This window comes from Colobus angolensis, unplaced genomic scaffold (assembly GCF_000951035.1).
Source record: "Colobus angolensis palliatus isolate OR3802 unplaced genomic scaffold, Cang.pa_1.0 Scaffold7, whole genome shotgun sequence".
NCBI lineage: Eukaryota > Metazoa > Chordata > Mammalia > Primates > Cercopithecidae > Colobus > Colobus angolensis.
In genome coordinates this window covers 14,473,543-14,497,047 of record NW_012120709.1, presented here as the reverse complement: position 1 = coordinate 14,497,047, position 23,505 = coordinate 14,473,543, and the positions used below count along the sequence as shown (strand labels likewise).

The 23,505-nt window shown below is 39.1% G+C and overlaps 1 protein-coding gene across 1 annotated transcript in view; it reads right to left on the bottom strand.

Annotated features, from left to right (window-relative positions):
- The window catches only part of CUL5 (cullin 5), a 105,729-nt gene that overhangs the window by 28,933 nt on the left and 53,291 nt on the right, over positions 1-23,505 (bottom strand). Inside the window, 4 exon segments of the mRNA XM_011926668.1 lie at positions 1,589-1,653; positions 6,345-6,452; positions 7,371-7,501; positions 9,658-9,751. Coding sequence (XP_011782058.1) covers positions 1,589-1,653; positions 6,345-6,452; positions 7,371-7,501; positions 9,658-9,751 — 398 coding nt within the window.

Below are 23,505 nucleotides of genomic sequence, written 5' to 3'. Positions count from 1 at the left end.
GTCCTAGATTAGGTAAAACTAATCTATATTGAGGGAATTAATCAGGACAGCAGATGCCTCTGAAAGGAGGTGGGGTGGGACTGAATGGGGATAGACATGAGGTAATTTTGTACAATGATAAAGACATCATACACATTAATAGGGGTATAGGCATTTGTCAAATCTGACTCAAATGTACACTTAAGATTTATGCAAGGGACTGTATGTAAATTTTACCTAAAAACATAAACATCAAATTCAATAAATGACTGCATGCTGAAGTATTTAGGGACTAAAGGTTACTGATGCCTGCAACCTCTTTAGAAACACACTTAAAAAGTTGACTGATGGATGTATACAGGGAGATACATACTTGATAAAGCAACTACAGTAACTCTATTGTAAGTTTGAACATTTTCATTAAAAAAGTGCTTGGGACTGGGTGTGGTGGCTCATGCCTGTAATCCCAGCACTTTGGGAGGCTGAGGTGGGAGGATCACTTGAGGTTAGGAGTTTGAGACCAGCCTGGCCAATATGGCAAAACCCTGTCTCCACTAAAAATACAAAAAAATCAGCCAGACATGGTGGCGTGTGCCTATAATCCCAGCTACTCGGGAGACGGAGGCAGAAGAATTGTTTGAATCCAGGAGGTAAAGGTTGCAGTGAGCTGAGGTTGCACCACTGCACTCCAGCCTGGGTGATAGAGTGAGACTCTGCCTCAAATAAATAAATAAAATAAATAAATAGATAAATAATACAAAAAAATGCTTGGGTGAAAGAGAATGAAGAAGATCTATCTATTCATGTGAACAGATGGTCAAGACGCAGTGCTATGTTTCACATATTTCACAGTTTATAAAAGAGAACATAATAATATGCCCTTCTAAAATATGTCAGTATTATAATATGGTATGACTCAGATGTCTTCCATTGTAATATTACTCAAGCAACATACACTGCTCAAAAAAGACAAAATGAAAACACTAAATGAAAAATAACTGATTACTTTTCCTTCTTAAGAAACGCTATTTTTCAGTATTTTTCAAATATTTTAGCATTACATATAAAATTTCTTTAAAATGGTAATTCTTAGAAGTACATCAAAAGATTTTTTTCGATTAACCTTTATTGCTATTTAGTACTACTCTGAAAGTGCTATAACTAGCTTAGATTTCAGTTGTCAGATTTTCTATAAGCTATGCTTAGCACAGGCATATTCATCTTACCAATTACAGAACAATTTTTTAAAATGGTAATAGGAAAATTTACATTAAAACTGAGTTCTTTTTATATCATTATGGCAAATTGAGTCATTTTCTATGCTTCCATGGGTTATAGAATACTTTTAGTGACTAATGAGGGAAAAACAAGTAGAGATCCTAAAAGATTAGGAATATTTTTTTTCTACTTGAAAAAATAAAGTCAATTTTTGTACTGTAAAATAATTTAATAAAAAATTGTAAATGAACTTTAACAGCCAAAAGCAGCAAAAGTTACAAAACTAACAATAACAAAAACAAACCTAACAAGGTACTTTGCATACCTCGTTAATCCCTATTACACTAAAGAAAATTTAAGTATTTTTAAAGTATGGTTTTAAAAAACTTACCCCTTCTGCTTCAAAGGTAATTCAAGTTTAAATATGGTAGCATCATTAACAACTGCTTTATATGCCTGCAAAAATAATTTGGAATAAAATATTTTTAATATATAAAATATACAGATAAATTTTTATACATCCCAAAACACATAAAAAATATGTTAGTTTTTATTTCTAATTGTATATCTGACCAAACAATTTGCCTAGTCAAAGACTTTAGCAAGTTCTTTGTCATATCATAATTATCAATATTCTCAAGTGAGGCTTTTGTTTGTTTTTTCTTCTGAGATGAAGTCTCGCTCTGTCAACCAGGCTGGAGTACAGTGGCTGGAGTGCAGTGGCGCGATCTCCATTCACTGCAACCTCCGCCTCCTGGATTCAAGCGATTCTCCTGCCACAGCCTCCCGAGTAGCTGGGATTACAGGTGCCCACCACTATGCCTGGCTAACTTGTATTTTTAGTAGAGATGGAGTTTCACCATGTTGGCCAGGCTGGTCTCAAACTCCTGACCTCAGGTGATCTGCCTGCCTTGGCCTCCCAAAGTGCTGGGATTACAGGGGTTAGCCACCATGCCTACCCTCAAGTGAGATCTTCTTTTTTTTTTTTTTGGAGACAGAGTTTCACTCTTGTTGCCCAGGCTGGAGTGCAGTGCTACTGATCTCAGCTCACTGCAACCATCGCCTTCCGCGTTCAAGTGATTCTCCTGCCTCAGCCTCCTGAGTAGCTGGAATTACAGGTGCACACCACTGTGCCCGGCTAATTTTTGCATTTTTAGTACAGACAGGGTTTCACCATGTTGGCTAGGCTGGTCTTGAACTCCTGACCTAAAGTGATTCACCCGTCTCAGCCTCTCAAAGTGCTGGATTACAGGCATGAGTCACCACACCCAGCCTACACATGAGGTTCTTGTTAAAGTCTCTTGCAATTCCATGTTGCTGAAGACAATGGTTAATCTCCATCTTATTTGATTCATTACCAGCATTTTAAAACAGTGGATCACACCCTCCTCCTGAAAGTACTTTTTTTCACTTGCCTTCTAGCACATAACACTCTCCTGGTCATTCCTCCCTTCTCATGAAAAATGACTCCTCATTTTTCTAACAATGAAATATCAGAATGCCCTAGGCCAATCCTTGGACCTGTCCTCTTTTCTATCTCCACTCATTATTTTGGTGATTACAGCCTGTGTCAGTGCTTTAAAAGCCATTTATATGCTGAAGCTGTCAAACATATTTTTCCAGCTCCATTCTCTCTCTTAAGCTCCAGAATCAACATTACCACAAGGATGTTTAACAGATATTTCAAAGTTAACTTATTCAAAACTGAGTTTCTGATCTCTCTGCAACAATCTCTCCAAAACCTATTTCTCTTACAGTCTTCCTTATCGCAATGAACATATCCTTCTAATTGATCAGAACACGAATCTGAGTGTCATCCCTGACTAGTCTCTATCACATTCTACATCTGATTCAATAGCCAATCCTGAATAGTCTATCTTCATAACATAATCATAATCCCAGCAATCCCTCTTCTAGGCATATACCCAAAGGAAATGAAATCACCACTTCACAAAGATAACTGCACTCCCACATTCACTGCATTATTCACAATAGCCAAAATATGGACACAACCTTAGTGTCCATCAGTGGATAAAGAAACTGGTACATATATACTACGGAAGCCTGGAAGACCTTATGCTAAGTGAACTAAGCCAGACACAGGAAGAAAAATACTGCATGATCTCACTTATACGTAGAACCTAAAAAAAATTCAAATACACGGTGAGAGGAACGAAAGAGTAGTACCAGAGGTAAAATGGGTGGGAAAGAAACAAGGAAATGTAGGTCAAATGATACAAAGTAGCAGATACACAGGATGAAAAAGGTCCAGAGAGCTGATGTACAGCATGAGAACTATAGGTAGCAAAATTATACTGGGCTGGGCATGGTGGCTCATGCCTGTAATCCTAGCACTTTGGGAGGCTGTGGTGGATGGATCGCTTGAGCCCAGGAGTTCAAGACCAGCCTGGACAACATAATTGAGAACTCATCTCTACAAAAAAAAATTACAAATTAGCCAAACATAGTGGTGCATGCCTGTAGTCCCAGCTACCCGGGAGGCTGAGGTGGGAAGATCACCTGAGCCCAGAGGGGTCGAAGCTCAGTGAGCCATGTTGTGCCACTGCACTCTCTCCAGCCTGGGTGACAGAGCAAGACTCTGTCTCAAAATAAATACATAAATAAAACAAAACAAATTAAAATTATATTGTATATTGGATTCATGCTAAGTAAGTAGACTTTGGGTGCTCTTGCCACAAAAACAAAACAAAACAAGAAAATGGGTAACTATGTGAGATGATGGATATGTTTATTTCCTTCACCAGTGAGATGACAGGACTGAGACAGCATCAGTGTGGGTGAAGAGTTCTCAAAGAACATGATTTAAAGGGAAAGCGGGCCAGGGTGATGGCTCACGTCTATAGTCCCAGAACTCTGGAAGGCCAACGCAGGAGTTCAAGACCAGCCCGAACAACATAGCTAGATGTTGTCTCTACAGAAAAACTCTAAAAACCTAGCCAGGTGTGGTTGTGTGTGCTCACAGTCCCAGAAACTCAGATGGCTAAGCGGGAGGATTGCTTGAGCCCAGGAGTTCAAGGCTGCGGTCAGCTATGATTGCACCACTGCACTCCAGCCTGGGCGACAGAGCGAACCTCCCTGACAAGTCACTTCTAAAGCCTGTTGTCGTTTTTATTTTCCAATTCCAAGCCACATACCTGGTGTAGCAGATGCTGTCAAACCTTCCCACATCCCTTAGACTTTTCCCACTATTAGTATCTGCACGTGCACCCAAAGGTGTTTTTTGTAAAACTGCAGAAATATGTGTTGCCTATGCAAATGGCAGGCAGGAAATTTCAAGAACTCAACACTTGATAGGTGAGGTAATTTTAAGCAGTGTTTTTAATAAGTTTCCTTGCAGAATTAAGTTCAAGTAGCTCACTGTAGAGCTGACTTAATAGTATGCCACACTATCATCCCTGCATTTCCCAAATAAGCTACTTGCATTTAAAAAAAAAAAAAAAAGAATTATCGAACTACTTTTGACCACCTCTACCATCACTCTGGGACAAGCCTCCATCATCATTTAATTGAATTATGTAAGTAAGTTCTTAACTGGTATTCTTCCTTCTTTCTTCCCTTCAGTCTATTTTTTGCAACAGTCAGAGCGATCCTGTTAATACACAAATCACATCCTACCATTCTGTTTAAAATTTTTAAATGACTTCCCATCCTACTCACAGTAAAAACTAACTCCTTACCATGGCTCAGTCTTATATGATCTGGCTTCTTATGAAGCCTTTGCAGGCTACTCAATTTAAGACTTCACAGCACCCCACCATTTCTATACTCCCTTAACTCCTTTCCTACTTTACCTACTTATTTATTTGTTTTATTTTATTTATTTATTTTTTGAGATGGAGTTTTGCTCTTGTTGCCCAGGCTGGAGTGCAATGGCACAATCTTAGCTCACCACAACTTCCACCTCCAGGGTTCAAGCAATTCTCCTGCTTCAGCCTCCTAAGTAGCTGGAATTACAGGCATGTGCCACCACGCCCAGCTAATTTTTCATATTTTTAGTAGAGACGGGGTTTTTCCATGTTGGTCAGGCTGATCTCGAACTCCTCACCTCTGGTGATCCGCCCGCCTTGGCCTCCCAAAGTGCTGGGATTACAGGCATAAGCCACCGCGCCCAGCCTATTTGTTTGTTTTAAAATAGACAAAAAGAGGCTGGGCACAGTGGCTCAGGCCTGTAATCCCAGCACTTTGGGATGCCGAGGTGGGCCGATCACCTGAGGTCAGGAGTTTGAGACCAGCCTGGCCAACACAGTGAAACCCCGCCTCTAGTAAATATACAAAAATTAGCCAGGTATGGTGGTGGGTACCTGTAATCCCAGCTACACGAGAGGCTGAGGCAGGAGAATCGTTTGAACCCAGGAGGTGGAAGTTGCAGTGAACCAAGATCACGCCATTGCACTCAAGCCTGGGCAACAAGAGTGAAACTCAATCTCAAGAAAAAAAAAAAAAATTAAAATAGACAAAAAGAGTGAGAAAAAAATCCTACTGGAGAGTTGTCTTTTTAGAATCATTCAGACTTGGGAAGTAATGAAAGGTAGTCAAAGAAGAGAAAAACTAGCTGCAATTTCTTCTTATAGGTTTATTACACTAAAAAAGATAAAACGCTACTAAGGACAGTATGGTGTTTCATTATCATTATCCTATACTAGTGAGGATGGAAAAAGATGGTATGCAATACAAATGCTTCCCTGGGAAACAAGGATAAGTATAACGTAACTCTCGAAGGAGCCCCATGAAAGGATGGAGGATGGAGGAATCAACTCTGCTTGTGATGAGCTATGGAGCGAGGCAGGATATCAAGGAAGCTCCAGGGGAAGTATTCTTTGAGCTGGGTCTTAATGGAAGGATGAATAGGAATTCAATAGATCAGTAATATTCAAAAACAGAAAAATATTCTTAGAAAAATGAGAAAAAAGCAACTTTCTAATAAATTCTAATTCACAAGGCTATCAAATGCTTAACGAATGCTTACAAACAAAACAAATACAGTTGTTCTCCACTGATGAAAAATAACAGTTGCTAGATTTTTAAGTTTATAATTAATAGCAAAATAATACAAATTGATTATTAGAAGTAAATTATGAGGGTAAAACTTTTAAAACAGTGTTTTTTATATATACAGGAATATATACCTTATCTCTTGCAGTAAGAAATCGTGGATCATCTTGAAATGCTTCTTTGACGAGTTTACTAAATCTATTAAATAGTGTAAGTAACTGCTCAACATATTTCTCAGAGTCCTAGAAACAAAAGTTTTTATATTAAGTTTTTAAAAGAAAAAGAACACACAAAAAATGAGAAAATATAAATATAATTTTAATAAAACTCATTTAAAACTAGGGATATTTTTTCTTAAAAATAAAACTAAAAGGTGGTCCAATATTACTGTTTTGCCACTTCTTTTTTTTTCTTTCTTCCTTTGTGTTTTTTTTTGAGATGCAGTCTGCTCTGTCGCCCAGGCTGGAGTACAGGGGGCGCCATCTCGGCTCACTGCAAGCTCTGCCTCCAGGGTTCACGCCATTCTCCTACCTCAGCCTCCCAAGTAGCTAGGTCTACAGGCGCCCAGCCACCACGCCTGGTTATTTTTTTGTATTTTTAGTAGAGACGGGGTTTCACCATGTTAGCCAGGATGGTCTCGATCTCCTGACCTCGTGATCTGCCTGCCTCGGCCTCCCAAAGTGCTGGGATTACAGGCGTGAGCCACCGCGCCCGGCCCCCTGTTTTACTGAGAAAATAGTATCAATTTTCAATTCTGCATTTTTAAAAATTTAATGTTCTTATTTGTAATCAACACATAACTGTACATATTATGAGGTACAATGTTATATTTCAATGCATGTATATACAGTATAACGATCAAACTGGGGTAACTACCATATCCATCACTTCAAACATTTATAATTTCTTTGTGGTAACAACATAAAAAATCTCTTCTAACTTTCTTGAAATATACACTACATTGCTACTTGCTACAGCTGCCCTGCTGGGTCACAGAACACCAAAACTTTTTCTTCCTATTGAACTATAACTTTATACCCCACTAACCAACCTCTTCTGGTCCCCCAACCCCCAGCCTCTGGTAACCACTTACTATACAATCCTGCATTTAAAAAATAGCCTTGATATATATCTATCATTGCCATTAAAAAAAAACTTACAGTAGTAATAGTTTCAGCAGCTGCTACCATATCTGCCAGGCCAGCACTAATGATATGTTCCTCCAAGTCTTTCAACATTGGCTCTATACCATTAGGAACTTTGTCCATCAATGAAAACATTAAATGTAACTCTGGAAGAACAGAACACATTCATGTAATCATTTCATTTACTAGAATAAGAATTTAGAGAAACATTAGTTAAAAGTTTGTAATGTTAACAGTATTCTGTGGATACAATGTAATTAGGAGTAGTTTTGTTTTTGTTGCTGTTTTTGTTTTTGAGACAGGGTCCTACTCTGTCACCCAAGCTGGGTACAGTGGTTCGATCGTGGCTCACCACGGCCTTGACCTCTCGGGCCCAAGCAATCCTCCCACCTCAGCCTCCTGAGTAGCTGGGACCACTGGCTAATGTTTTTGTAATTCTGTAGAGATAGCATCTTCCAATGTTGCCCAAGCTGGTCTCAAACTTCGGGGCTCACACAATCCTCTCACCTTGGTCTCTCAAAGTGCTGGGATCATAGGTGTGAGCCACTGCACTTGGTCTAAAAATTACGTTTAAAAAAAAATCAAATTAAAAGTGATCAGACTGGGTGTGGTGGTTCACACTTTAATTCCAGCACTTCAGGAGGCCAAGGTGGGAAGATCATTTGAGCCCAGGCGTTAAAAAGACCAGCCAGGGCAACATGGCAAAACCCATCGCTACACACACACACACACACACACACACGCACACACACACAAACAAAACAAACAAAATATTAGCTGGGTGTGGTGGTGCATGTCTTTGATCCCAGATACTTGGGAGGCTGAAGTGTGAGGACTGCCTGAGCCCAGGAGGCTGTGGCTGCAGTGAGCCATGATTGCACCATTGCACTCAGACTGGGTGACAGGGCAAGATAGTCTCAAAAAATAAAAATAAAAAAAGTGATCAAATACTGCAAAACCCAACTCCTTTCTTTAAAAGCTCATTTAGCCAGACGCAGGGGACATCAGCCTGGGCAACATGGTGAGGCTCTGACTCTATAAAAAATACAAAAATTAGCCAGGCATGGTGGTACACGGCTGTAGTCCCAGTTACTCAGGAGGCTGGGAGGTGGGAGGATCACTTGAGCCCAGGAAGTCAAGGCTATAGCGAGTTGTGATCGTGCCACAGCATTCCAGCTTGGGCAACACGGCGAGACCCAGTCTCAAAAGAAAAGGTGAGTCATTCGATTTTCAATGCAAAGGAATATTTATCTACACAAAAGATTAGTATATTTCATAAGGTAGATGTAATATTAAACATATAGCCACATCAAAAGGTAAAAAATAACATGAGTAATAATTATGAAAGCAACTGTATTAGAGATTAGAATATAAAACTGTATCCATAAAGAATTTTTCAATTTACAAAGTACTTTTTCATGTTATGCCATTTTATTGACCTTCACAAAAACCCTAACTCACGGTACTGATTACCACTAAAAAAAACCTTTTGAAAAAAGTGCAACATAGATCAGACATAACTCTAATTAGACTGGCACAAAGAATACAAGTATTTTGTTTATGCCAATAAAGCAGCTTGCTTTTTACTACTGAATTACTCCTAAAAAGTGTATGAACTTAAGTGAATTGAAATACGTACTTTAAATGTAACTAGAGATTAACTAGGACAACCTTGCAGTTAAATACAATAAAATCTGGAAACTCAGCAGAAGTTATTTAAAAAACAAAAGCAAAAAAAATGTTAAAAGCAGTTTTACCGGGGTAGTAGGTATATGTGCAATTTTTGTTTTTTTAGTTTGTTATATACTTGCTACCTCTCAAAACATATCTTTTTAGAAAACATTGAAGCAATAAAAAAATCTTTTAGAAATCGTAAAAGTATTTTTGGGGATAGAGATGAAGACTATTAACATGGAGTGTTTTATTACTTTCTAAAAAGATTCATCACAAGGTTCCACACAAAAGTCAAATACCTGGTTCTAATCTATAACATATGTTTCCAGTTTAAATTGGCCTTTAAATTTAAAGCAGTGTCTTGCTTTTCAGAAAAAAGTAGAAATTCACCATACACATACACAGATGTCGATAGCTAAGAGGGAAAATGTTTAAAATTTAAGTTTATACACTCTTTAGCAGTGCCTCTGTGTTAAATATTTTATCTATTTCCTTAAGTATAGTTCACTCTAACAGTTCCACATATACCTATGTGGAAAAGAATTATCTAAGAGCAACTTACTAAGTGATTTGTTTCAAAGATACCCTCTTAGAAGACTATGATAACTTTATGTGATGTTTTACCTACTTTCAGTTTCATTTCTCTTGATCATGCCTTGGCACTCAGCTAAGATAGTCTCTTTAAATGACGTCACCAGGGCATTTACACAGCATTCCATGAGCTGAAATACATCAAAAATTAGTCAAGGCTACTATATAGGCTGTATAGCACAAATCTATTTCAACTCACAAAATAAAACAATATTGTCCAATAGAAAAAAATAATTATACTGAAAGTAGATTTCACTTACCTTTACTACAGGATTATTGAAGATGGATATGCTATACTAGTTTACCAAAGTATATTTTCCCCTAAAGAAAAAAACTATAGAACTAGACTCTCTTTAGACATTTTAACAAAAGTCCTCAAGGAGAGGAGAGAAAAATATACAAAATAAAAATATACAAACCCAAACTTTGATTAGCTCTTCCTGTCTGGAGAGAACTTGTTTTAGAATTAGGTTATAAAATTCTAGAAGTGTGAATACATTCATTCAACAAACCATTATTGGATGCCTACTACATGCAGGCACCAAAGAAGTATTTAGGAGACAAGAATAAGATACAATTCCTGCTCTCCAAGAGAACACTGTCTAACTGAGAGTGAGGAGGGCAGTAAACTTACACTGCTAAGTATAACTCAGTTAAGTGGCATCATACACATACACAAACACACATAAAATAAAAACAAACTTAGAAACTACTTTTTTCTAGGGTAGTTAAAATGGCCTCATCCACAAGTTGATATCTAAATGGGATCCTGTAAAATAAGTATAAGCCCTAAAATGGGTTACGTATTCTAGGAATACCAGGAAGCTTAAAATGGTAGAGAAGGGATAGATAGTGGAAGAGAAGGCTAGAAAGATAGGCTGCAACCAGATTATGAATGAAAACCTATGATTTGGGGTTTTATTTTATAGGTAGGGAAGGAAGAACAAAGTAAGGTTTTTTTGTTTAAGAGAAAGGATCTTGCTCTGCTGCCCAAGCTGGAGTACAGTGGCATTACTACATAGCTACTATCATACTTCACTACAGCCTTGAACTCCTGGGCTCAAGTGATCCTCCCACCTCAGCCTCTCGAGCAGCTAGGACTACAGGGATGTACTATCATATCTGGTTAACTTTTTAAACTTTTTTGTAGAGATGATGTATTGCTATGTTCCCCAGGCTGGTCACAAACTCCTGGTCTCAAATGATCCCCCTGTCAGCCTCCCTAAGTGTGGGATTACAGGTGTGAACCATCAGGCCTGGCCCCAAGGAAGTTTTAAACAGAGGATAAACACAATGAGATTCTCTTCTCCTCAAGTCATTATTAAAGATCAGTGTAATGGTAGTAAGGCAGGTGTTAAGGAGTGGGTGGTTGGGATATGGTAAGGAGGCTGTTGAACTATTTCAGGTAAGACAGCCAGGGTCTAGTGCTCTAGGAGGCCATCAGGAAAATCTAAATGAGGCAGAAGAAATCATGTTCATCCCTGCTCCCTCATGTCATGTAATTATTTACTTCTCTTTTGGGGATCAGATGAAATTAATAGGTTGTGAGGACTAAAGCTAAGTACAATAAGGCTGCTATATCTCTTCTGAAAAACAGAGATCATCTATCTGTAAATTAAGGGAGGGAATTTTGTGTCCCTTAAAAATTTTTTATTAAAAATTCCTTTGGAATTGACACAATGTTGATAACTACTAAAGTTGAATTTAGGTAATGGGGATTCATTATACTGTTCTTCCTAGATTGTAAAAATGCTTAAAATTTTCCAAATAAAGAATTTTCTGCGGTCCCTGAGAGTTGGGGGGCTGAGATGGGAGGATCACTTAAGCCCAGGAGGTCAAAGCTGCAGTGAGCCTTGATCGTGTCACTGCAGTGTAGTCTGGGCGACAGAGCAAGATTGTCGCAAAAAATAATAATAATAAAATAAAATAAAATAAAACAAAAAAGGTTTTTTTCAGGCTCATCTACAAGAATGATGCTGATGACTTTTAAATGCACATATCCATGTATATTTCTGTACTAAGAAAGTAACACACATGGTTCGGAGTGGTGGCTCTCAGCCTATAATCCCAGCACTTTGGGAGGCCAAGGCGGGCAGATCACCTGAGGTCAGAGTTCAAGACCAGCCTGACCAACATGGAGAAACCCAGTCTCTACTAAAAATTAGCCAGGCATGGTGGGCGCCTGTAATCCCAGCTACTCGAGAGGCTGAGGCAGAAGAATTGCTTGAACCTGGGAGGTGGAGACTGCAGTGAGCTGAGATCGTGCCATTGTACTCCAGCCTGGGCAACAAGAGCGAAACTCCGTCTCAAAAGAGACCAAAAAAAAAAAAAAAAGAATACACATATAAAGTGGTAAAGAAACTCTTGCCTTGCAAGGTGGAAATCTCTGCCCCAACTGCTGAGTATCTTATTCTATAACATCGCTGGAATAGGCCCAACTAAACACTTCCACCTTCAGCAGTGAAACCAGATTGAGCATAGGTAAATCTAACTTTATAACTAACAGAGGACAAAGACAAAGTGGAATCTTAGTAAACTCTAAGCTCTGCGTTTTCTATTTCATTGAAAACTTTCACTTGAACATTATCCTGTTCAGCGGTAGTTGAAATTTTGCAGATTCTAAAAATCCCCAGTGTGTTTCAGACTATATGTTGTGAAATCAGTTTTAATGACTGTAACCAGGTTTTTTTTTTTAAAAAAAGTACACAAGATACAACAAAAAATATCAGAGTGTATCACACATTGTAACAATGAATATTATTTCATAAGACTTTTGTTTCAGATATGTACAAATAAACAGTATATTCTAAGCCACAATATAAAATGTATTCCTTACTGTGGGTTACAACTAGGATTAAAAGGAGAAGCTAAATTGACAACATAATTAAAGTAAACTGAGAAAAATTTGGTAAATGCTTAAATGAAAGGGATTAGGGAAATAAAAGGTTGTTGAATCCGTTTCTAGCTTGAGAGGTTAAACAAATTATTATAACAGGTATCTTTTAATGAGCACTTACTTTGTACCAGGCATTATGCTAAATGCTTTACATATAGATATTATTTAACCCACATGGCGATCTCACGAGGCAGATACTTACTTTATGACGACATAGACTGAGAGTAGCTACATAACTTGCAAACGTTGCACAGTTGGTTCATAAGGTCTTGAGTTATAATTTAAGGCCAGGTATGTATCTCCATAGCCTCCAACTTTTCTTACTACAGAAGTAGAGCATGTACATACTTAGTAATGGCTACATGCTCAGAACTGAGTTATGTGTTTTAAGGAATAGAGAAGTATAAAACATGGTTCATGCCCTCTATGATCTTACAATCCAGCTGGGAACCCATAAACTATATACCTAAAAACGTGTGTGTGGTTCATACGTACAGATGTGTATGAAAAGAAGATCAACTTCACTAATAAGCAAATAACTGGAAAATGCATCATTACTATACTATAAACTTAAGGACAAAGACTGTGCTCTGTCCACAGCTATACAGACTGTGCTGTGTCCTGGCACACAGCTGGTACTTGATAAAAAATACAAGGCAGTCTATAATTTGCTACTAAACCTAGTGGTAGAAACAATAGTTACTGTGGGAATTCAAATAGGAAGAAACTGATGAAGGCTAGACGATCTGAGCTACTTTATTACAATTTTATTACAAGATGAGTTAAAAGAATCCTTGTAAGATTTTGGGTAGGCAGAAGAAAATATTGCTAAAATGAATCCAAGAAAAGAAAGTAACAGAATGAGTTATATGAAGAAGAAAATATTTCTTATTGGAGTAGAGTGACTCTTGCTGAATCATATTAAGTTAGAAAAATAGGTTAGGGTCAAATTATGAAGGGTCTTAAAAATCAGGGGTATGAAATAATGATACTCTGGGGTTTTTTTTGTTTTTGAGAAGGACTCTCACTATCACCCAGGCTGGAGTGCAGTGGCATGATCTTGGTTCACTGCAAGCTCCGCCTCCCAGGTTCACGCCACTCTCCCATCTCAGCCTCCGGAGAAGCTGGGACAACAGGCGCTTGTCACCACACCCGGCTAAATCTGTTTTTGTATTTTTAGTAGAGACGGGGTTTCATCGTGTTAGCCAGGATAGTCTCAATCTCCTGACCTTGTGATCAGCCTGCCTCAGCCTCCCAAAGTGCTGAGATTACAGGCGTGAGCCACCAAGCCCGACCAGTACTCCAGTTTTTGAATAGAAAAGTAAAACAATGAAAGTGATGTTTATGAAAGATTATCCTGAATTCACAAAAGAATAAATACAAATGGTCAGTAATAAGAATAAATATGCAGGCCAGGCTGGGCAACATAGTGAGACCCTCTTTCTAAAAAAAAAATAATAAAACATAGAGGAGTGGAGCAAGATGGCCAAAGAGAAGCCTCCACCGATCATTCCTCCTGCAGGAACACCACATTTAACAACTCTCTACACACACAAAAACACCTTCATAAGAACCAAAAACCAGGTGAGCAGTCATAGCACACGGTTTTAACTTCATACCACTGAAAGAGGCACTGAAGAGGGTAGGAAAGATAGTCTTGAATCGCCAATGCTACCCCTCCCCCATCCCCCAGCACCATCCGTATGGCACCGAGAATCTGTGTGCTTGGGAGAGGGAGACAGCAGCGACTGTGAGATACTGCATTGAACTCACTGCCACCCTTTCACAGCAGAAAGCAAAAGTAGGCTGAACTCAGCTGACACATGCCCATGGAGGGAGCATTTAGACCAGCCCTAGACAGAGGGGAATCGCCCATTCCAGCAGTGAGGACTTGAGTTCTAGCAAGCCTCACACTGTAGGCTAAAGGGCTCTGGGGCTCCAGATCAACTTGAAAGGCAGTCTAGGCCACAAGGACTGTACCTTCTAGGCAAACCCTAGGGCTGAGATGGGCTCAGATGCATACAACTTACTGAGACACCAGCCAGTGCAGCTAAGGGAGTGCTTGTACCACCCCTCCCCCAACCCCAGGCAGCACAGCTTGCAACTTCAAAAGAGACCTCTTCCTTCTGCTTGAGGAGAGGAGAGGGAAGAGTAAAGAGAATTTTGTCTTACATCTTGGATACCAGCTCAGCCATAGTAGGATAGGGTATTGGTCAGAATCATTCCAGGTCCTAGCTCCCAGACAGCATTTCTAGACATACCCTGGGACAGAAGGGGTAACCTGCTGGCTTGAAGGGGACAATCTAATCCTGGTAGGATCCATCACTGCTGACTAAGGAGCCCTTGGGCCCTAAATAACCAGCAGCAACAATCAGGTAGTATGCCATGGGCCTTGGGTGAACCTTTGAGACATGCTGGCTTCAGGTGAGACCTAGCACATTCCCAGTTGTGATGGTTATGGTGACACACTCCTTTTGCTTGAGAAAAGCAGAGGCAAAAATAAAGGGGACTTCGTCTTGCATCTTAGGTAACAGCTCAGCCACAGGAGTATAGAGCATCAGGTGGGCTCTCGGGCTTCCTGATTCCAGGTCTTGGCTCTTGGATGGCATTTCTAGACCTGCCCTGGACCAGGGAGGAGCCACTGCCCTGAAGGGTTAGTCCCAGGCCAGGCAGCATCCATCACAAGCTGACTGAAGAGCAGTACTAAGAGCGAAGTTGACAGCTATAAGCACTTACATCAAAAAAGGAGAAAAACTTTAGGTGAACAATCTAATGATTAATCTTAAAGAACTAAAACAGTAAGAGGAAACCAAACCCAAAAGTAGTAGGAGAAATAATGAAGACCAGACAATAAATAAATGAAATTAAAATAAAGAATATAAAAGATCAACAAAACAAAAAGTTAGTTTCTTGGAAAGATAAACAAAAAAATTAACAAATCTTTAGCCAGACTCACTAAGAAAAAAAGAGAGAAGATCCAAAGAAATAAAATCAGAGATGAAAAAGGAGACATTACAACTGATACTACAGAAATTCAAGGGATCACTAGTGTCTACTATTAGGAAAGGTATGACAATAAATTGGAAGATGCAGAAGAAATGAGTGAATTCCTAGACACACCCAACCTACCAAGATTGAACCATGAAGAAATCCAAAACTTGAATAGATCAATAATAATGAGATAGAAGCCATAATAAAATTTCTCCCAACAAAAAAAAACCTGGCACTTGATGGCTTCACTGCTGAATCCTACCAAATATTTAAAGTAGAACTAATATCAATTCTACTCAAACTGTTCTGAAAATAGAGGAGGGAATACTTCCAAACTCATTCTATGAGGCCAGTATTGCCCTGATACCAAAAGCAGACAAAGACACATTTAAAAAAGAAAACTACAGGCCAATATCACTGATGAATATTGATGCAAAAATCCTCAACAAAATACTAGCAAACCAAATTTTTGTTTTGTTTTTGTTTTTTTGAGACAGAGTATTACTCTGTTGCCCAGGCTGTGCAGTGGCATTATCTTGACTCACTGCAAGCTCCACCTCCCAAGTTCAAGTGACTCTCCTGCCTTAGCCTCCGAGTGGCGGGGATCACAGGCACCTGACACCTTGCCTGCTAATTTTTGTATTTTTTTCAGTAGAGATGGGGTTTCACCATGTTGGCCAGGCTGGTCTCGAACTTCTGACCTCAAGTGATCCACCCGCCTTGGCCTCCCAATGTGCTGGGATTACAGGCATGAGCCACTGAGCCCAGCCTAGCGAACCAAATTTAGTAACACATTAAAAAAAATCATTCATCATGATCAAGTGGGATTTATCCCTGGATGCAAGGATAATTCAACATACACAAATTGATCAATGTGATACATCATATCAACAGAATGGCAGACAAAAACCATATGTTCATTTCAACTGATGTTGAAAAAGCATCTGATAAAACTCAACATTCCTGCATGACACAAACCCTCAAAACACTGGGTATAGAATGAACATACCTCAGCATAACAAAAGCCACATATGAGAGACCCATAGCTAGTATCATACTGAATGGAGAAAAACTATAAACCTTTCCTCTAAGATCTGAAACATGACAAGGATGCCCACTATCACCAATTTTATTCAAAATAATACTGGAAGTTGTAGCTAGAGGAATCAGACAGGAGAAAGAAATAGTATCCAAACTGGAAAGGAAGATGTCAAACTACCCTTGTTTGCAGATGATACTACCTACAATGAGACCTCATCTCATCCCAGTTAAAGTAGCTTTTATCTATAAGACAGGCAATAACAAATATTGGTGAGGATGTGGAGAAAAGGGAACCCTCGTATAATGATGGTGGGAATGTAAATTAGTACAAGCACTATGGAGCAGTTTGGAGGTTCCTCAAAAAACTAATACAGAGCTACCTTATGATCCAGCAATCCCACTGCTGGCTATATACCAAAAAGAAAGGAAATGAGCATATGGAAGAGATATGTGCACTCCCACGTTTACTGCGGCACTATTTATAATCAAGATCTGGAAGCAACCTTACTGTCCATCAACAAATGGAGAATGAAAATGTAAATAAACACAATGGAGTACTATTCAGCCATAAAAAAAGAATGAGATCCTGTCATTTGCAACAACACGGATGAAACTGGAGAACACTGTGTTAGGTGAAATAAACCAGGCACAGAAAGACAAATTTCACACAATCTCACTCATTTGTGGGAGCTAAAAATTAAAACAATTGAACTCATGGAGATAGAGAGTAAAGGATAGTTACCAGATGCTGGGTAGGGTAGTGAGGTGGTGGTGGGGAAATAGGGACGGTTAATGGGTACAAAAACAGAATGAATAGTCGGGCGCAGCGGCTCAAACCTGTAATCCCCGCACCTTGGGAGGCAGAGCCAGGTGGATCGCCTGAGGTCAGGAATTCGAGAGCAGCCTGACCAACACGGAGAAACCCCATCTCTACTAAAAATACAAAATTAGCCAGGCGTGGTGGTGCATGCCTGCAGTCCCAGCTACTTGGGAGGCTGAGGCAGGAGAATCACTTGAATCTGGGGGGCGGAGGTTGTGGTGAGGTGAGATCACACCATAGCACTCCAGCCTGGGTGGGCAACAAGAGTAAAACTGTCTCAAAAAAAAAAACAGGATGAATAAAACATAGTATTTGATAACACAACAGGGTGACTCTAGTAAAAAATAATTTAATTGTACATTTAAAAATAACTAAAAGAATTGGATTGTCTATAACACAAGGATAAATGCTTCAGGTGATGGATACCATTTACCCTGATGTGATTATCATGTGTTGCATGCCCGTAACAAAATGTCTCATGTAACCCATAAATACATACAACTACATACACCACGTACGTATGCACAAAATGAAAAATTATTTTATATTTATAAAATAAATAATTATAATTTTATGTACTTATAATTATTTATAGTTATAATTATAAACATAATTAATGTTTAATATTTATAATTATTATTTATTAATTTTTAAATGCACACAAAAAATATTGTAAAATCTATGATACCGGGAGATTGGTAAAGATCAACAGACAAAAGTCAGATCAGCGATGACATGGATAAACAAGCACACAGTTGATGGGACTACATTCCTAAAAGTCAGTTTGGTATTTATTGTGTAGCAATTTGTAAAAGGTTCAGGGACTTTTACTTCAGCTATCTAATTTCCAGGAGATTCGATTCCAAGAGGAAGCCAAGTGTGAGAAAAGATGTGTACACAAGGATGTTAAAAAGATAGAGGTATTTAAGGATATTCCAGAAAGCACTATTTATAAGAAATCAACTATAAACAATGAAATGGTCATCATTAGAGAACCAGTTGGTAATACTACAGTGCATACAGGTTATGTTATAATATAGATTGTAATATGCTTTGGCTCTGTATCCCCACCCAAATTTCATCTTGAATGGTAATCCCCACATGTTGAGAGAGGGACCTGGTGGGAGGCGACTGGATCAGCATGGTTTTCCCTCATGCTGTTCTTGTGATAGAGAGGGAATTCTCAAAATCTGATGGTTTTAAAAGTGGCAGTTTCCCCTGCACACACACACACTCTCTCTCTCTCCTGCCGCCATGTAAGATGTGCTCTGCCTCCCCTTCGCCTTCCGCCATGATTCAGTTTCCTGAGGACTCCCAGGCCATGTGGAACTGTGAGTCAACTAAATCTCTTTCCTTTATAAATTACCCAGTCTCAGGTAGTATCTTTACAGCAGTGTGAAAATGGACTAATACAATGTAAGTGGCATAAAAATGAGCAACATCATAAATTTATTTTTAAACGTAGGAATGCAGGAAGGAAGGGAGGCACGGGGAGGGAAATAGGGAGGAATGGAAAAGAAAGGAAAAAAGAAAAAGAAGGATCAAGAAAACAAGTATGACAAAATAATGATAATTGTTGAATCTGGAGGACTGGGTATGGGGGTAGGGTTCATTATAGTATTTTCTCTACTTGTGTAAATATTTTAAAACTCATTACAAAGCTCTTTTTAAAAATAAAGAGAACAATTACGGCATAGATTTCTATATATTAAAAAATCCTTCAGAAAATTATTTTACCTAGGCAAAAAGAAGGGAGATTGCTAGATAGAATTCTCTCCTTATTTCAAATGAGTCTTGTCCTAACAACAGAGTCAGTTTCTTAAGGACAGAAATCATGTTATTCCTCTTTTTGTATTTCTTCCCATTTACCAAACTACTATATACATAGTCGATCCTAAATATATAACTTGTTATTTGAAAATACATCTTGAATGGAAAGTATAGTGATAAGCCATCTCTCTCACCTTGTATTCCCTTTCTGTCTCCTTTTGCTAGATTCCGTGAAGAAAAAAACTTTTTGCCATATGCCATCAACTCCTGTATGTTTGCCTGAGATGAGCACAACTTCTAAATCCATAGCAATCTCTCCCCAGAGGTCTGCAAGGTGAAACACTTTAACTATCAATGTGCTTGATGTTTTAACCTCCTCTATAGCAAGAGTATAAACTCTTCAAAAATAATGCCTGCCATAAAACACAGCAGGCACTCCAATAAGTACCTGTTGAATGAATGAATTCACAGGTCTGGAAGATGAAAGATGAGACAGGTAGGCTACGAAATGTGGTAGATTCTTCTTCCTTTTTTTTTTTTTTGAGACAGTTTCGCTCTTGTTGCCCAAGCTGGAGTGCAATGGTGCCATCTCACTGCAACCTCCGCCTCCCGGGTTCAAGCGATTCTCCTGCCTCAGCCTCCCAAGTAGCTGGGATTACAGGCACGCGCCACCACGCCTGGGTAATTTTTTGTATTTTTAGTAGAAACGGGGCTTCACCATGTTAGCCAGGCTGGTCTCGAACTCCTGACCTCAGGTGATCCACCTGCCTCGGCCTCCCAAAATGCTGGGATTACAGGCGTGGGCCACCGTGCCCAGCCAGATTCTTCTTTTAGTGGTATTCAATTTGCATAATTATTTCTACCTCGTTGAAATTTCATTTTAAAAAAAAAGCATTTCCGATTTTCATTAGTTATATAGCTCTGTATAAGGAAGTTTGCTTTGCCTCAGCTATGAAGTAAAAGTTGAAATAAAAATTATCTTGAGCTCCCCCACTTTATGATTCTACTCTATCATTACCAGGCCCTTAACCATACAAGGATATTTGTAATGTATTCAATCACTAATTTCCTGGCCTTTCTAGTTTGACTAAGATTCTTTCTGTACTATTATGATTAGTGGCACTACAAAAGTCTGGATCACCTTGCCTTTTTGAACATCAAACTTAATTTTTTAAAAATTTTAGACCTCCTCTGTGGAGAGGATACTATGCCTGACATACCGAAATACTGAAGGTTAATAAGTGCTTATTTTAATGTTAATAGTTTGTAACTTGTGACCTAGTTGTCTACTCGGCTTTTTAAATCCGTTTTGCACAGATGGTAAAACAGTTTTTACTTAGAATTAGTAAGCAGTTTTCTCTGAACCAGTGCCTAACAGTAAAAGCTATCATGCCAGGCACAGTGCTTAAATGCTTAATATATCATATTTCATTTAATTCTGCTAATACAAAAGGGTACTATTCAATTTTTTTTTTTTTTTTTAGACAGAGTCTAGCTCTGCTGCCCAGGCTGGAGTGCAATGGTGTGATCTCTCCTCACTGCAACCTCCACCTCCCAGGTTCAAGTGATTCTCCTGCCTCAGCCTCCTGAGTAGCTGAGATTACAGATGCATGCCACCACGCCCAACTAATATTTTTGTATTTTTTTTTTTAGTAGAGACAGGGTTTCACCATGTTGGCCAGACTGGTCTCGAACTCCTGACCTCATGATCCACCCATCTCGGCCTCCCTAAGTGCTGAGATTGTAGGCATGAGCCACCGCGCCCGGCCTATTCCATTTTATAGTTAGGAAAAGAGAGGCTACAAAGGATGAATAACGACAAAATGCAGACAGCTGGTAAAATAACATCTGTGGGATTCAAATTTTCATCTAATTCCAACACGTATGACCCTAACCACTGTAATACACTCCCTCCCTATCGGTGCCATGGTCATTCTGAAGTGATCAAGACTTACAGTACCAATTCACTTTTCTATTCCTCTATTATATAAACAATCCATTTTATTCTAGTGTCATCCTGAGGATAGGGACTAAGTCTATCTTATTATCCCCAACTAGCATACTGCCTGACACACTGTGGGTACGTAGTAAATACTACCTGAATTTCCCCAGGAAATACTAAGGTATGCAGGACTATCACCTAAAAACCAAACACAAATTTTAAGTCATTTTGGCTTAAAGCTGGGTGTGGTTGTATGCGCCTACAGCCCCAGCAACTCAGGAGGCTGAGGTGGGAAGATTACTGAAGGCCAGGAATTTGAGGATGCAGTGCACTCTGATCAAACCTGTGAATAGCCACTGCACTCCAGCCTGGGCAACATAGCGAGGCTCTGTCTCTTAAAACAAAAAAGGCATTTTGGCTCAATTTTTTTTTCTTGCTCTTTTCTTATGGTTGTGTTACTTTTTGCTGTCAATATGCCTGTTCAGCAGCACAGCTTGGAAGCCTATTACCTTGTTTTACTAATACATTCCTATTCATCTGCTATATGCCCACCCAGTGATAATCAAGCTTATTAGAATTGTATATAAAATCAGATCTAAGTAGGGTCTAAGTGGCTCTCCTATAAGTAAAAATAAAACTGTAAGAGTAGGGCTTCAGACATCTAATGCAACACTTAACTGCTCAGAACTCTTGGACTAATTTACTTTTTTTTTTTTTTTTTTTGAGACGGAGTCTTGCTCTGTCACCCAGGCTGGAGTGCAGTGGCATGATCTTGGCTCACTGCAACCTCCACCTCCTGGATTCAAGGAATTCTCCTGCTTCAGCCTCCTGAGTAGCTGGGATTACAGGTGCATGCCACCAGGCCCAACTAATTTTTTTGTATTTTTTTTTTTTTTTAGTAAAGACAGGGTTTCACCATGTTGACCAGACTGGTCTCAAACTCCAGACCTTGTGATCCGCCCGCTTCAGCCTCCCAAAGTGCTGGGATTACAGGCGTGAGCCCTCACGCACAGCCTAATTTACTTTACAGATTTCTCCCCTGAATTGCAAATAGTTAAAATTTCTGAAACGGCTGTCCTCTGGATGAGTACTACTATATTATGCATACTACAAATACATGTATATTGGCACTTAAAACATGCTTACACACGTGTGCAAAGAAACACACAGCAGTTGATCCAAGTTTGGGCACTTGATCCAAGCCGGACCAGTTAAAGTAGGGTCAATTAAAACCAGCGGAGGAAGACTCTTATCACCTCTTAGGTCACAAACTGGAAGGATAGGCTGGCAGCTCTCATGGTCTCCACTTCAAGCAAATGCCTATCAACTCTAAGTGATAATAAAGCAGACCAGAAGAAAAATTTCTCCAAATATATCATATTTATGGTATCACATCACATACCTAGAAAGTTCTCACAGAGTCACGAGTTTCTGAAACCACATTTACTTCCTTTTAGTCTTACCCTAGCACTGTCCACGAGGAATTTTACATGAATCCATAGACCCACCTGTTTTTTTTTGAGATGGGTTTTGTCTTTTGCAACCAAGAGTGCTAATTATATACATAGATGTAAAATACATATACCCAAATAATTTATCAAACTATATGTCTCTTCTTTATATATTCTCAAGTGCTTAATAGTATCTTTAAGAACTCAGGATCTAGATTAGACTTAAATTGAAACCCAGCTTCACCATTTCCTATCTGTGTGAGGGCAACCTTCTGTACATTTCTGAATTTGTTTCCTCGTTTGTAAAACAGGAACAACTTATTAGATATACCTCCCAAATATACTTTGAATCCATCTTCTTATATATCCATCTCTACTGCCACCAATACCTCTCATCTAGACTGTTAAATACCATACTGCAGACCAAACGCTATTTTGTAATATGGAAATCGAATCAGTTCTCTGCTTAAAATCTTTGATTGGCTTCCGATTGCACTGAACTCTGCTTTCTTGTCTATCCTTATCTTGCATCACTCTTCATCCCTCACCTGTGATGCTCTAGCCACACTAACCTTTTTCTGTTCCTAAAATATGTTAAGTTCCTTCCCCCTTCAAAGTTTTTACACTTGCTCTTCCTTCAGCCTGAAATGCTTTTGTCTCAGATCTTCACAAGGCTAGTTCCCTATCATTCAGGTCTTAACTCCAGTATCATTCCCTCAAAGAGACCTTTTCTGACAATATTCCATAAAGTAAAAGCAGCAGCAGAAGCATTACCAACACCAATACACTCTATAGCATTACTCTTACTTCATTAAAAAAAAAAAAAAAAAAAAAATCACTTTTGGCCGGGTGTGGTGGTTCACACCTGTAATCCCAGCACTTTGGGAGGCAGAGGCAGGCGGATCACCTGAGGTCAGGAGTTCGAGACCAGCCTGACCAACACGGAGAAACCCCATCTCTACTAAAAATACAAA